Source organism: Polypterus senegalus, chromosome 18, assembly GCF_016835505.1.
Source record: "Polypterus senegalus isolate Bchr_013 chromosome 18, ASM1683550v1, whole genome shotgun sequence".
NCBI classification, from domain to species: domain Eukaryota; kingdom Metazoa; phylum Chordata; class Cladistia; order Polypteriformes; family Polypteridae; genus Polypterus; species Polypterus senegalus.
The window spans coordinates 2095966-2111646 of record NC_053171.1 but is presented as its reverse complement, the minus strand read 5'-3'; the positions used below and the strand labels follow the sequence as shown (position 1 = coordinate 2111646).

The 15681-nt window shown below is 42.5% G+C and overlaps 1 protein-coding gene across 2 annotated transcripts in view; it reads left to right on the top strand.

Moving 5' to 3' along the window:
• The first annotated feature begins 9271 nt into the window (after positions 1-9271).
• Positions 9272-15681, top strand: part of LOC120518734 (basement membrane-specific heparan sulfate proteoglycan core protein-like) — a 92958-nt gene continuing 86548 nt past the window's right edge. The window contains exon 1 of one of the 2 annotated variants that reach the window (XM_039741677.1): positions 9272-9392. In XM_039741677.1, the coding sequence (XP_039597611.1) occupies positions 9362-9392 (31 nt within the window). In that variant the 5' untranslated portion in view covers positions 9272-9361. The remainder of the gene's footprint in view (positions 9393-15681) is intronic. The other variant, XM_039741676.1, reaches the window with a different exon arrangement.

Sequence of the window (15681 nt, the reverse complement as noted above, 5' to 3'; positions counted from 1 at the left end):
TGTTCTCTGTTGTCTTGTGTCTGATTTTAAATTTCACAGCAACTTGTTTACAGTAATCCATGTCTGATTTATCAGGGGATTTAATGGCATAGAGACTGGTATGAGTTGAGCGCTCCTCGAACTTAAATAATGCGTTTAAAGATGGCACAGGTCACATCATCCAGCCTCTCCCTCAGCACCCTTTGGCCCTATGAACAATCTGGACTCTTGTGGTAAGTTGGACCCCCACAGCCCTCAGCCTCTGGTCAAGGAGCAGAAGGACTGCAGGCCCCTCAAATAACAGAACTGCTGCAAGTAGATGGTCATGATGGCGTCTTACCCACTATGTTTACATGCTGTGCTGACTAACTAGCCCCAAGGTTCACCGATCTGTTTGTTCAGTGGGACCAGTTCTCTCTAGTAGGGGGCACTTGCTCCCTGGGATTGTGTTCTTTTTTGAATGAAGGGAATACTTGAACCTTATACATATCTATTCAGTAACCATGGCGGAAATAATCAGACAAGAGAAATATGGTACAAAAAGATGCATACATATTGTAAAGAGACAAAAGGCACAAGATAAAGGGTCTGGTGCATCCGAGAGTAAACCCCATCTATTAAAGTACGCAAGAAAATGTGTGGTATTACGCAAAGTTGAAATGTTCTAGATTCTCAGGTCGATTGAATCGAAGATGGTAGCAATTATGAGGAATTCGGGGAGGAAGAGGTGGTCCAGGTGGTCTTACTCTGGAAGTGATGTCAGAGTGGGAGAGGTAGATAGATAGATAGATACTTTATTAATCCCCAAGGGGAAATTCACATACTCCAGCAGCAGCATACTGATAAAGAACAATATTAAATTAAAGAGTGATGAAAACGCAGTGAAAAAAAAAATGTAAGGTGGAGAGTGTGAGGCAGGTTTGACAGACAATAACTTTGAATAATGTTAACGTTTACCCCCCCAGGGTGGAACTCAAGAGTCGCATAGTTTGGGGTCTCCTCTGTCTGGAGATGATCCTGTTCAGTGCATGCAGTGGATTCTCCATGATTGACAGGAGCCTGTCGCTCTGCCACGGATGTCAAACTGTCCAGCTCTGTCCCTACAATAGAGCCTGCCCTCCTCACCAGTTTGTCCAGGCGTGAGGCGTCCCTCTTCTTTATGCTGCCTCCCCAGCACACCACCGCGTAGAAGAGGGAGAAAAAGAAGAGATAGCATTATGAGACAGTGCCCTCTTGTGTTTTGGTGGCAAATCACACCTATGCCGTTAGGTTATCTATATATATATATTGTGGAAGAATATGCCTTGCCACAAGAAAATGTTTGGGGCAGCAACTCGTATACTTGAAATAAGGCTGCAAGAGTAGATAATTGGATGCAAGGTTGTTTACAGATTCGAGTCCAAAACAGAACAGGCTAACAGAAGGAAGAAGGTGGGTTTTTATGGTCAGTCACTGGAAGTGATGTCATCAGGCCTGGTATAAGAAGTGATGTCATCGAACCTGGAACCGGAAATGGTATCATCGGATTCAAGCAGAATTTCACATTTTATCTGCAAGGATAAAAGAGAATTGCACTCTGCCACGCCCGGGCCTGGCGTGGAATTACCTTCTTTTGAGCCCTTTAGCTGCCTCTCACACGCACATGTGTGACAATATTTTATTTTATAATGTAGCTTTCACTCCCAGTATACAATGCAGTATACTTGTTCATGCATATCCAGGCTGAAGAGAAGCTATTGGAACAGTACAATCATCTTCCAGTTGTTCAATGGGGAATGCTGATGAATGTACAACCAGTTCGGTGGAGTGGAAGGCTGCATTTTCTGGCTTCTACATGGTTCCTCTTCATTATAAATACTCGCACATTTTTCATATTTAGTGAGATTTTTATGAACCTTGCCAGGTATGAGAAAATGCCATCTGAGCTGTGCCATATACAGTATATGGGCCATATACTGATCATCACCAAACAGGGCACATGAGCACTTTAAATAGCCTGCCTGTGTGATCTTCCACTCGCATCTTCCCATCTCCCAGACAGTATCTCTCTGAGAGCTGATTTGTGTGGCCATAAAATAATGTTTGTAATAAACCGCACAGAACAAAGTGGCACGCTTCAAAGCTTTGGTTACACCAGTGTACTCTGATTCAAATCATCCACCATTGTCATTGTCATTTTTAACATGACAGGGGGATAGGAAGAAATGGCAACACCAGCTATACATCTGTTACCTGTAACCTTTCTAATGAATGTCTAATGAAATGCTGCTTGTTTACTGGAACTTTTTATTTTCACTTCTTTACTTTAGCCCAATCCTTTAAGACCAATGAAGGATTCCACAAATAATCCACTATACTTTTTGGGGACCATAGCTACACCAGGAAAGAGCAATCCTAGCTTCTCAGCTAATCTAGTAGCAATAATTAGATAGATAGTAGACATCAAGACAAGTCGAATGGCATATCACATGGGGGTTTTCTTGCCCCGGTGAGTTAGGAGATGCCGGACAAAAAAAAAAACAAAACACTGAAGTGATTTCAGGGCGTTCAGTTGTAATTCTTATAAACGCACAAAGAGAACTGAGCCACAACTATCAAGGACAGGTAATGCGTATTAGTGAAGAGTCACCATTAGACTGGGGAGCTCGTATTTCATTAATATGCAGTGTGGTCATTTGAGGGAACGGCAGGTCGAAAAGCAATGCACCTTTTTTTTATTGTTTTAATGTACCAGTACTGCTTTCACCAGCAGATGGCACTTGGGAGCACAGATAACATGAAGGTGCTTCAACAAAACAACGTCATGTTGGTAAACTTGCATGCAGTGGTGTAATGTACGTTATAAATGCTGACTCTGTAGAAGAGGACACACGTTTTAATGTACGGGATTCCAGTAAAAGTATCACAAGGTGACATGAAGAGGCCTTTTGATGGAGCACTTTCAAGTATAGCAGGCCACAAAACTGAATCCTCATCATGCCTCATAGTTTGTCTTTCAAGGCACAGGAGGGGAAAAAAGCTTTTAGCATGTCACACCCATCCACAACTTGCTTCAGGGTCTTATTGACTCCAGCAATCATATCTGGTTATGGAGCTGTTGCTTGTACACCTTCCACCTCCATGCAGAAAAAAGAAACTCCTCAAATGGGTTAAGGAAGGGTAAATATGGAGGCAGAAAAAAGTTGACCATCCTTGGATGGACATCAAACCAAGCTTTTATTTGAGCAGAGTGGTGAAATCTTACGTTGTCTCAGAACATCACAACATTTGGCAGGCCTGGTGCAACCACTCCTCTCTCAATTTCAGTATTGAATAACTGGTCCAAAAATACTAGAAACCAATTTGTATAGAAGGGTCCAATTGTTGGAACATTCGTGGAGCACACCCTGTTCAGAAATTGCACCCCACATGATGATGTTGTCTTCATGTTGTCCAGACACATCTACTGTGGCCCTGTGCCCCATGGGAGTCCTGCCATATCGTTGAACCCTCTTGAGGTTTAAGCCTGCCTCATCAACATACACAAATGTGTGCAGGGGTCTCACTGCTCTCGATCACTAGACTCAATATAAGGACATGCTTTACAGATAAACTTGCTTTACTTTGCTTTGTTTTGCCTCAGCCATGCTTAGACCATAGGGTGGCACAGCGGCATGCTGGCACGGTGGTAGCACTGCTGCCTCTCAGTAAGGAGACCTGGGTTCACTTTCCAGGTCTTCCCTGCTTTGAGTTTTCATGTTCTCCTCGTGTCTGCATGGGTTTCCTCCCACAATCCAAAGACATGCAGGTATTGGCATTTCTCAATTGTCCCTAGTGTGTGTACTTGGTGTGTGTGTGTCCTGCGGTGGGTTGGCGCCCTGCCCGGAATTGGATCCTGCTTTGCGCCCTGTGTTGGCTGGGATTGGCTCCAGCAGACCCCCGTGACGCTGTGTTCGGATTCAGCGGGTTGGAAAATGAATGGATGGATGCTTAGACCATGGATACTACATGATCAACAATTGTGACTCTTATTTCTGGACCTACTCTATGGTTCCTTCGACCGCTCCTCCCTCTGTCTGTCCCCTACATCTGCCACATGTTTTTAGACCCCTTCTGCTGAATATGCCTTGTCTTGGAGTTACACTGCAGTAACTCACATGGATAGGCGGCTGTGTGAGAAGCTGACGACATGTGCTTTCACGGAGGAAGCACCACAAGAAACATCTGCTCTGGGCTTCTTCTCACCAGCTTTGTCCTGTGTGTGTGGATTATGCAAAATCTGCCAGTATGAATTGTTTTATATGCTGACATTTACAGCAATGAGCTGCTAATTCAGTGTTACAGATTGATGAATGTTCTAACCGTTTTGATGTACGCGATGAAGAACGTGTTTAGAGATGGCCAGTATGTGCCTCAGCATTTGCAGTTTGTAAAAAAAATAAAAAGAGAAATATGAGTGCGCTATGAGTGCATGTTTTAATGCTGTGAGGATCTGGTGAACAGTTGTGAGAAAAGCAGTTTTGGACAATACACGTGTTAAACCGATTGAGCAAAGCTGTAAGCAACACTTGATCAATTTTAAATCTTAAAATACGTCCACAATATAATCTTACATTGACAACATGACTTTACATTTTGACTGGATTGTGTCTAGGCCGTGGTTCAGAGATTTCACATTTTGGTGGCTTTGACTAAATGGCTGACAAAAGAACTGCAGTTCGAAAACACCAATGAAAGGTTTAGAATGAAAGACTTCATTGTGCTGGTTACTGTGCGGCAGTACAAACAGTTCTGAGAAATGCGCAAGCAGCTGAGAGAACATCAGGACTGTTTAGAGAAATCGTCCAACCAAGGAAAACTGTAATGTTTGGTGGCTCGGCAACAGACAGGGGTCTTTGAATGTTTTTGGGTCATTCAGGAAGAACTTCTAGTGGTTACTGCAGCAATTGTTCTCCTCCTGCAGAAGCCGACACTTCAGATTCTCACCATGTTTGTCTCACCACGCTGCTGTGAATCAACCTTTTCATCTGTGAATGTGGTAAAAAAAAAAGAACTCAAGCCGCAGCAGACCCACCAGTGAACCCTTACATTCGTCTTTCTGCTTGGCCATCACATCCTTTGTGCTAAGTTTTACAGGCTTGCTTACAGAAGGAAGTGATCATTTTTCTTATTAAAATGCTGCCATGCTGACTTTGTACATTTTGTAGTTCTGATGGGTCTGCCACTTGGTTTTGAGAACAGTCCTGCTTATTCGCCAATGAGACATTTATTATTCATAAAGACAGATGCCTTTATACATTGCCGTCATTTGACCTCGTGGGCAGGAGACGTTTGTTCCAGCTAATGAAGAAGATCAGCTGCCCTCCATATTTACTTAGCATTACCTTCTCTTCCCATGTTGACGTGGAGGATGTGGTCATCTATGATGGTGAAACCTCAGAGCTATTCATGATCAAGAGTGGCATAAATTAAAGCTGTGTCCTTGCACCAACTTTGTTTGGTATCTTCTTTTTGCTCCTGCTGAACTTCACTAGAAGTGACAGAAAACAGTTTAACTTGGCGCACCTGAAGGTCAGGACCAGGGTCTGCACAATAATCCTTAGAGAATTGCTATTTGCTGATGACACAGCACTGGTCTCACATCACTGCAGAGGACCTCCAACAACTGTTGATTCAGTTTTCCCATATGGCTGCAGGAGTTTGGATTGACCATATTGAAAACAAGCATCTTGACTCAGGACATCCCTACATCACCATCAATCAGCACTGACATTGTAGTGCTTGAAGTGACCAACAACTTCACTTTCCTGCATTCTGCGATTACCAACAATATCTCACTTGACAAGGAAATTAAAAAGCGAATAATCAAGGCAAGAAAGTGTGGGATAACATCCATCTGATCTCGAACACCAAACTTAATGGGTACCAGGCATGTGTTCTTAGTACCCTGCTGTATGGCATTGAATCCTGGATACTCTACACCAGGCAGAAGAACAACCTGGAAAGGTTTCATCTTCGCCGCTTAAGGCATCATATGGCACAACAAAGTAATAAATGTCGAAGTGCTGAAGTGGGCTGACTCCCTGAGCATTCATCTTCTGCTAGCATAGTCTGCGAATGTGAATATATGTGCACCGAATGAAAGATGGGCGCATACCAAAAGAAATTACGTATGGTGAGCTGGCCATTGGACACCATCTGACTTGTCGACCGACAATGTGCTATAAAGATGTCTGAAAACATGACCTGAAACTTGCAGGCATTGACAACATGAACCGGAAACTTCATGCAGTTAACTGGACACGTTATTCAAAAAGGAGTCAAGTGCAACCAACAGCTGGAGGACAGAAGACAATGCAGAAAGCAGAGACAGCAAACTCAGACCTCTGATACACATTCGGCCTTTGTCTGCAGCACCTGTGGGAGAGACCGCCATGCCAGGATTGGGTTATTGAGCTGCTTCAGAAGCTGTTCGCAACAGGACTATCCAAGGCTTCACCATTATCTTTTGAGATAGACAGATGCATTATTGATTCAGGAGAAAATGTGATTGGCGGGCCTTTAAGATTTAGATTTGAGTGCCCCTGTGGAGATGGTGTTTATACCGGGCGGCCTGAGACACAAAGTAGACACCGAGTCCAAGTTTCTGTAATTGTGGGGGATCAGCGCATGGGCTCCAAGTGACAGAGACACACAGAGCATCACTAAAATGGGATTACTGTACAATCTGCACCCGCATCATTACCAGTTATCAATTTTATTTTTGAAATGTAAGTTTATTCTCAAGTAATGTTGTAACTGTATACATACAGGATCTTCTAAAGGTCTTCAGACTCCTTTTCACTTTGTTGGGCATTTTGTTGTGTTGTTCTAAAATCTAACATTCAATAACCCACAGCGATGAAATGAAAACAGGATTTTAAATTACATTTCTTAAAAATAAAATACTCAAGTATCACATTGACACAAGTGCTCAGATCATTTGCTATGATTAAATACATCCCATTCAATTGATCATCATTAAGATATTTGGAGCCCACCTGTGGTCAACTCAATTAATTGGACCTCATTAGAAAAAGGTGCACAAACACACCTGTCTATCGGGGGTCCCATAACTGAGCCCACCGAGTCCCCAGAGACCTGAACTGTAATTCACATCATTTATCCTGCTGTGTACACTTTTCATTATGAGATTAGCGTAGATTAGATTAGATTATATTTTATTTGACCCCAAGGGGAATGTAAAGTTTTTCAGTTCTCAAAATAAAATAAATATAATTAAGACAAACAACAGCCCCCCAAACACTCACAGCTAAGACCACAGAAATTACAGGACAGCCATAAGACATTAAAATGTTCATTGTAGTTGCATACGGTGTCTTTATAAAGTATTCAGACCCCATCACTTTTCTCTTATTTTGTAATGTTGCAGTCTTGTGCTTAAATCATTTAAATTCATTTATTTCTTTATCATAAATCACATAATACCCCAGAATAACAAAGTGAAAATAGGAGTTTAGAAATTTTTGCAAATTTATTAAAAAGTAAAACAATAAAAAATAAACATCACGTTGACACAAGTGTTCACATCCTTTACTCCTTTGGCCTGGGTATCTTCCTGGGTTTGACCTGACAAGCTTTACGCACCTTGATGTGGGGATTCTTCTCTGCAGATTCTCTCAAGCCCTGCATGGTCCCCCATTTCAGGGCACTATAATATTTGGGATAATCAGTGTCACAGGTGCTTCTGATTCCTAAGGTGGGTTTCATGGCTTCATAAGCTACCTCGGCTTGCTTCTGTCCTTTGGAGTCTGTAGTTGCCATTGTACAACATGAAGGCTAGAGCTGTGCCAATGAAAGCCAAAGAAGACATTATGAGGCTGAGAAACAAGAATAAAACCATTGGAGACATCATGAAAACCTTAGGTTTTCAAAATCAACTGTCTAGAATATCATGGAGAAGAAAGAACACACTGGTGACTCAGTAATCACAAAGGGACTGGTGGGCCAAGGAAAACCACAACTGCTGATGACAAAAGAATCCTCACTGTGGTCAAGAAAAAGCCCCAAACGCCTGCGTGAGAAATCAGAAATAGTCTTCAGGGCACTTATGTGAACATGTCAGAGATGACTATCAGCAGAAGACTTCATGAACTGAAATACAGCGGTCACACTGTGAGATGCAAATCACAAAAACAGGATGGTCGGATTACAGTTAGTGAGAAAGAACTTCAGAGAACCTGCAGAATTCTGGAAAAAAAGTCTCATGGACTGATGAGAGAAAGATGAACCTGATCAGAGTGATGGCGAGAGCAAAGTGTGGAGACAAAAAGGAACTGCCCAAAAGCCAAAGCAGACCATCTCATCTGTTTAACATGGCAGAACGGCTGATGGCAGTGGCACAATGAATTCTGAGATGTGTAGAAACATCTGATCTGCTCAAGTTCCAGTAGATGCCTCATTAGAAGGCGCTTCATCAGGTAACAAGATCATGAGCCAAAAACACTACTAAGGCAACACAGGAGTTTAGCAAAGCTAAAAAATGGTAAATTCTTGAATGGCCAAACCAGTCATCTGATTTCAATCCAATTGAGCAGGCCTTCCATGCACTGAAGAGAACACTTAAGGGGACAAGCCCCCAACCCTGAAACAAGCAGGAGCTGAAGATGGCTTCATTAGAAGCTTGGCAGAGCATCACCAGAGAAGAGCCTCAGCACCTGGTGACATCTATGAATCTCAGACTTCAGGTAGTCATTGCATGTGAGGGATATGCGACAAAGAACTAAATATGACAGTGGCTTTAATAGACCTGCCATCGCTGTGTCCCAAACATTATGGTGTCCTGAAATGGGAGGATCGTGTAGAAAAAGTGTCATGTGTGCGAATCCTGTTAAATGAAAGTCTGAAATGTGACCTTTAATCACTTTAAGTTTGAATTATTTGATTTGTCACTTTAAACTGTGGAGCAAAGGGGGGAATCAAGGAGAAATGCAAAATATTATGGAGGGCACATATATGTGTATAGATAATTAAATACAATCTATTATATACTGTGCATATACACATACTGAACATATTGAATGGTATTTTTTCATTTAAGTTAGTAACCTTTGCAAATGTGTTTAGCAGTCAGCATATGAATAGGAAGTTGACTTTATAAAAATAAATCTGAATATCATGACAAAAAACGGAAGCGTAAAGTGCTGTTTTAGCACTGCAAGCAAAAAATACACTTAGTAAATTAACCATCTAGAATGATGAAAACGGTGAAACGTTCAATGTGGTTTTCACAGTGTCAGCATTATGGCCTGTCGTCATTTCCTGAAATACCCAAAACTTCAACAGAATGGCTTCAGTTAAAAGATTTTCAGCCCGTTCACTTCTCCTAATTCACAACTGAAGAATGCGGGCCATTGAACTTCACCTGCTTCTTTGTAAGTACATGATTTACGTTTTTTATGCTTTCCTAGTTAATTGGTTCTGGTATCCTCACAATTGATCTGCTCTCATTATAAGGAAAGTGTTTTGACAGAAAATGAATTTGTGAGCACTGAGAAATGTCAAATAAATGAGGAAAGCTGATTTCAACCGTGCTGATCAGACTCGACTCCTACTAACGCTGGCTAAACTCCTGGAAATGCTGCTGTTTAATTCTTGGTTTATCTCATTTAGTTTTTAAGTTTGCAGTGCATTTTAAGTTTATGGCTTTCATGTCTCTAGTTCTATTGATGACTTTGATGTCTCGTGGCTTTAACTGTATTGACTTGCTTTCTCAATTTAAATGCTTATTCTAAAATGTTGATTAGATCCTTAGGTTCTGAAAAAGTTTTGTACATCAGAATTAGATTTTTTCCAATTTCAGATAATATATAACATCAGTTATCCTTTGACTTAAAATAGGAGAGTTAGGATTCTTCCAGTTGAGCAAGATAAGCCTACGTGCCAATAGTGTAGTAAAGGCCATTACAGTTTGTTTGTCGTTCTCCACTTTAAGCCCCTCTGTGAGCCCACCAAGCACAGCTGTTAGTGGATTAGGAGGGGCTGTCTGAAAGGCATTTAAAGATTTTTGTCCAAAATGATGTTAATTTTGTGCATGCCACCCAAAACATGTGGCCCAATGAGGCTGGAACTTGATTGCAGCGTTTCGCAGGTTGGATCTTGCCCTGGAAACATTTTGGACAATTTTAAATGAGACAGACACGTTTGATATATAAGTTTAAGTTCAATAATTGTATGCTTTGCACAAATGGGACACGAGTGAATTCTGTGCATTGCTGCCTTCCATTCCTTTTCTGAGATGTTGACTGAGAGATCCTTTTCCCACTGCACTCTGGGATCTTTGACAGGGAGGGACTTTAAAATGTTTTTGTATATTACAGAAATGCTGTCCGAGTCCTTGAGACTGAGCAATATTTTTTCTAGAATACAGGCTGGTGGGTGGTGAGGGAAATTGGGTGAGTGAAGCACATGTGGGTTGTTAGTATATTGGTGTACTTATTGGGGTACAAAGCAAAGAATATAAAGAAGTACTGCAGGATTTTATTTCTATTGCAGACCAAGCCTGTGTCTGTTCATCTATTTGTGTCCATGTCCAGGTTTTTATAGCTTGTATATTTGCCGCCCAGTAATGAAATTGAAAGTTAGGTAGAGCCATGCCACCTTCTGTCTTAGGTCTTTGTAGGGTCGCCCTTTGGATACGTGGAAGTTTTGAATTCCAAATAAATGAGGTGAATCTAATTTCTTAAAAAAATATTTATTATTGTATATTGGAATGTTTTGAAATAGAAAAAGAAGCTTAGGAAGGATATTCATCTTGACAATGTTAATTCTTTCTTTCTTGAAGTAATGGCTGCTTCTCAGCCACATCAGACAACTGGCAAATGGCTTTATCTTGACAGAGTGGATCTCAGCTTCTGGTCCACAAAGAGGAGAGAGTTTCACCATTTCAGTTCCTCATGGAGAGGGCGTCTCACAGCTTGTTAGTTTCTAATAGAAGATATTAAGAGGTCATTTTGGAGAATGTGGGCAGAGTGCCCCAGGGAAGAGTCCTGCAGTTCTCTTGGATTCCCAAGAATATTTCAATGGGTGCGTTTCAATGCCCAGTTCTCCAAAGCTTCTCTTTGTTTCTCCATTTGAGAGATGGGGTGCATGTCGTTTTAAAGGAAGGTTGAATCTTTTTGAATTGAATTAAAGTCACTTCCAGTTATGAGTGTCTTCTAATAGGCAAGTTATTCTCTCCATCCTAGTTATCATCCTTTGAATTATGGGTCTCTTTTCTGGCCGGAGTCTACTTTCGTGCTCTGTTGCTTGAGAGCTATGCAGAGATACACAGAGAGGGCCTCAGCAAGATGTCAGGTCACCTCTGATTACCCCTTGTTATCAGATGAAGTGCAGACAGAACCTCGTAAGAAGAGTTCACTTACTATATTGTCAAAAGTATTGGGACCCCCCTCCGAATCATTGAATTCAGGTGTTCCAATCCCTTCCATGGCCACAGGTGTATAAACTGGAGCACCTAGCCATGCAAACGGCTTCTACAAACATTTGTGACAGAATGGGTCACTCTCAGGAGCTTAGGGAATTCAAGCCTGGTACCGTGAGAGGATGCCACCTGTGCAATAAGTCCTCGCTACGAAATATTCCACAGTCAACTGTTAGTGATATTATAACAAAGTGGAAGCAATTGGGAATAGTAGGCCATGTAAGATCACAGAGAGGGGATGTGACGATGCAGGTTCCTGCTTCATGCTCCTATCTCTATAGGGAGCCTCGTGAACCCGACACCGTCAGTAATGTAACCTGATGAGCTGGACAATGAGGACACCAAATGAAGCAAGGGGAAGGTGCAAAAGTGCTTTTATTAAAAACAGTCAAAACCAAAACAGAGTCCAAATAAAATGCAGTGCTCAAAGTCAATAAATAAATAATCCATAAAACCAGGGTGAAATGTGGAGGTTAAAATAATCCAATAAAGAAATCCATTTAAAACCAAGGATAAAATCAATAATGGCTGGAAGCAGTCCTTTAAAAACCCGATGCCTTCTTTAGCTGACGGCTACCCTGCTTCTCCCATCCGGGCCCTGCAACAGAGGAGTCGCCCTACCTGCAGCTGACCTTTTCCTACTGGTCTGGTATTTTTCCGAACCCTGGCACCGTACGGCTCCCACCAGACCAAGATTAGGGTGCCCCAGCGACCAGGTCGCTCATACTAGGGCTTCAACCTCCCAAACCTCCGACTCCCACTGCCTTCCGCAGCCTTATGCAGCAAGCTGTCCGCAATTGTGGTCACTCCTGCTTCTCTTAAAAACTCAGTAGGAGTGACCGAATCCATCTGCCCCCAAGGGCTGGCCAATCACCCCACCAGGGCTCTCCTCTCAGCTTCCTGCAACCACCAGTGAGCCTACACTTGCTTGCTCACACACTGGCTCTCTGTACCTCCTGCCTTCCTCTTTCCCTTAACCTCCATTCTTTTCTTTTTTCGTCTCTTCCTTCCCCAGTCGTTCATCTCCTATTTATAATGGGGATGGGGCACCGGTGTGGTGATTAGCAGCTACTGACATCAATTACGGACATGGGCACTTCAGTGCAGAAATGCCCATGCCCGTATTACACCCAGGAGCTGCTCCGGTCACACTACCACGCCACCTCTTTAAGCCGCGAGTGCAGTGATTATTTATTTAAAAACCGGCCTTTCCTTCTGAGCTGCAGACCCGCTATATCACCGGGGACAGCGCATGCTGAGGCGCAGTGTGCAGAAGTCACCAACTTTCTGCAGAGTCAATAGCTACAGACCTCCAAAAGATCAAGAACAGTGTGTAGAGAACTTCATGGAATGAGTTTCCATGGCTGAGCAGCTGCATCCAAGCCTTACATCATCAAGTGCAATGCAACACGTCAGATGCAGTGGTGTAAAGCACACCGTCACTGGACTCTAGAGCAGTGCAGATGTGCCCTATGGAGTGACGAATCATGCAGTCCGATGGATTAGTCTGGGTGTAGTGCTTGCAAGGAGAACGGTACTTGCCTGACTGCATTGTGCCAAGTGTAACATTTGATGGAGGGGGGATTATGATGTGGGGTTGTTTTTCAGGGGTTGGGCTTGGCCCCTTAGTTCCAGTGAAAGGAACTCTCAGTGCTTCAGCATACAAAGCCATTTTGGACAATTTCATGCTCCCAACTTCGTGGGAACGGTTTGGGGATGGCAACATGAGTGGGCAAGCACCAATGCACAAAGCAAGGTCTATAAAGAAATGGAGAAGTTCATTCGGTGTGGAGGAACTTGACTGGCCTGCTCAGAGCCCTGACCAAAACCTGATAGAACACCTTTGGGATGAATTTGTGCGGAGACTGTGAGCGAGCCAGGCCTTCTCGTCCAACATCAGTGCCTGACCTCACAAATGCTCTCCTGATCACAAATTCCCATAAACACACTTGTAAACCTTGTGGAAAGCCTCCCCAGAAGGGTTGAAGCTGCTATATCTGCAAAGAGTGAGCCAACTCCATATTAAAGCCTATGTATTAAGAATGGGATGGCATTAAAGTTCATGTGTGTGTAAAGGCAGGCGTCCCAATGCTTTTGGCAATATAGTGCAGACAGATCATCGTATGAAGAGTCCAGTTACTTACTTGGAATGAAGGATTGAGAGTTTTGTGCATCTGTTGTGTCTGTTGAACTTGCTGCCTTTACATGCCTTCTGTGCCACTAAGACCCAGCAGAATGGACAATGCCCACTTTGTCCAACATGGCACAGGCGAATTCCTGAAAGGCAACAAAGTAAAAGGAAAATTTTGGAGGTGCCACAAATGGGCTAGTAAGAAGAGACTTGCTGAATCACAGGTTCTACAAGAAGCAGTTTCATTTTACTTGAAGGTGGGGGAAGTTAGGGGACACTCATATACTTCTGTTGTTTAGGCTACCATCAGAGGGGAGATTTTCGTGGTGAGTTGGGTATCATCTGCACAAGAGTGAGGTAGGATTCTGAATTAAGAAGTCCAGAGGCAGCAAGCAGAACAAGAACTGAATGTTGAGGATCGCTACATTACAGGAGGCTGCAGAGAGCTCAACTTGCCACCAAACAGAGCAGACTGCATGGGTTTAGAGATTAACAGGAGCACATCAAGAGTAGATTGAGATGTTTAGAAGATTGCTGTGGTTAATGGTGACATAGTCAGTGGTGAGAGCAAGAAGAAAACATGCAGAGAGAGAAATTCAGCACAGATAGTAATCATGTTGAGAACATACACTGAAAACTCAATTTTACAGATAATATGATTGCTTCTAGACATAAAATATGTGTCAGAAGTGGATTGTAAAGAGGAGGAACCAAGTGGAGATGAGGCAACAAGGCTGTCTCATTGGGAAGGAGATTATGGTGGGGTAAGGTGATAGGATGGTATGGACAGGTCAGCAGAGAGTGATTAGAAATTGTGAACTCAGATGATTAAACATTACAAAGGACACGTCCTTGAGAAATGAGAAGATCCAGAAAAAGTCCATCAGACTGAGTTAGTGTGCCAACAGTTTGGAAAAAAAAAGACTGAAGGGCAGGCAGCATGGATACTGAACTCATTGAGGATAAGGATTCTATGAGCATTGGAATATAACACAGACAGGAAATTAGAAACTTTAGAGATGAAAGAAGGTAATAGCAAGGAGGACAGCAGACCACAAGAAGGAGAAGGCAGCACAAAGTTTAAGAACAATGCAAGATAAAAAAAACAGCAACAGAGTCATTTGATTGGGCACCACAAGAGAGGTTGGGCATCAAATAAAAGATGTTTGTTGTTTGTAGATGATTGCAGAATTGGCTCAGACACAGGAAGTAGATGGTTATGGTGTGAGGGACTTTATCAGAATTGTCTGGCGTCAACAGTGGTGTCCCACAAGGGTCAGTGCTGGAGCGGCTGATAATTTTAATATATACAAATGATTTGGATAAGAATATAAGTAACTAGATGGTTAAGTGTGCAGATGATACCAAGCTAGCTGACTGGCAGATCATTGAGAATCTGTTGGATCATCACAGAGGGACTTGGACTTGTGGCAGATTAAACATAATGTAAATAAATTTAAAAGTATTACACACAGAAAGTAAAAATATTAGGTTTGAATACACTATGGGAGGTCTGAAAATCGAATGTGCACGTTATGTGAAGGATTTTAGGAGTCGTAGTGGACTCGACACTATCAACTGGCATAGCACCCTGACATGGGGAGTACAAGTCTGAGGAGGTTCTGCTCAAGCTTTATAACACACTGGTGAGGCCTCATCTGGAGTCCTGTGTGCAGTTTTGATCTCCAGGCTACAAAAAGGACTCTAGAAAAGGTCCAGAGAAGAGCAACTAGGCTGATTCCAGGACTACAGGGGATGTGTTATGAGGAAAGATTAAAAGAGCTGAGCCTTTAAAGAAGATTAGGAGGAGACCTGACTGAAGTGTTTAAAATTATGAAGGGAATTAGTCCAGTGGATCGAGACGGTGACTTTAAAATGAGTTCATCAAGAACACGGAGACACAGTTGGAAATTTGTTAACTATAAATTTCACACAAACATTAAGAAGTTTTTCTTCACACGGAGAACCACAGATGCATGGAATAAGTGACCAAGTAGTGTTGTAGATTTTGGGGACTTTCACAACTCGACGTGATGTTATTTTAGAAGAATTAAGTGGATAGGACTGGTGAGCTTTGTTGGGCTAAATGGCCTGTTGTCCTCTACATTGT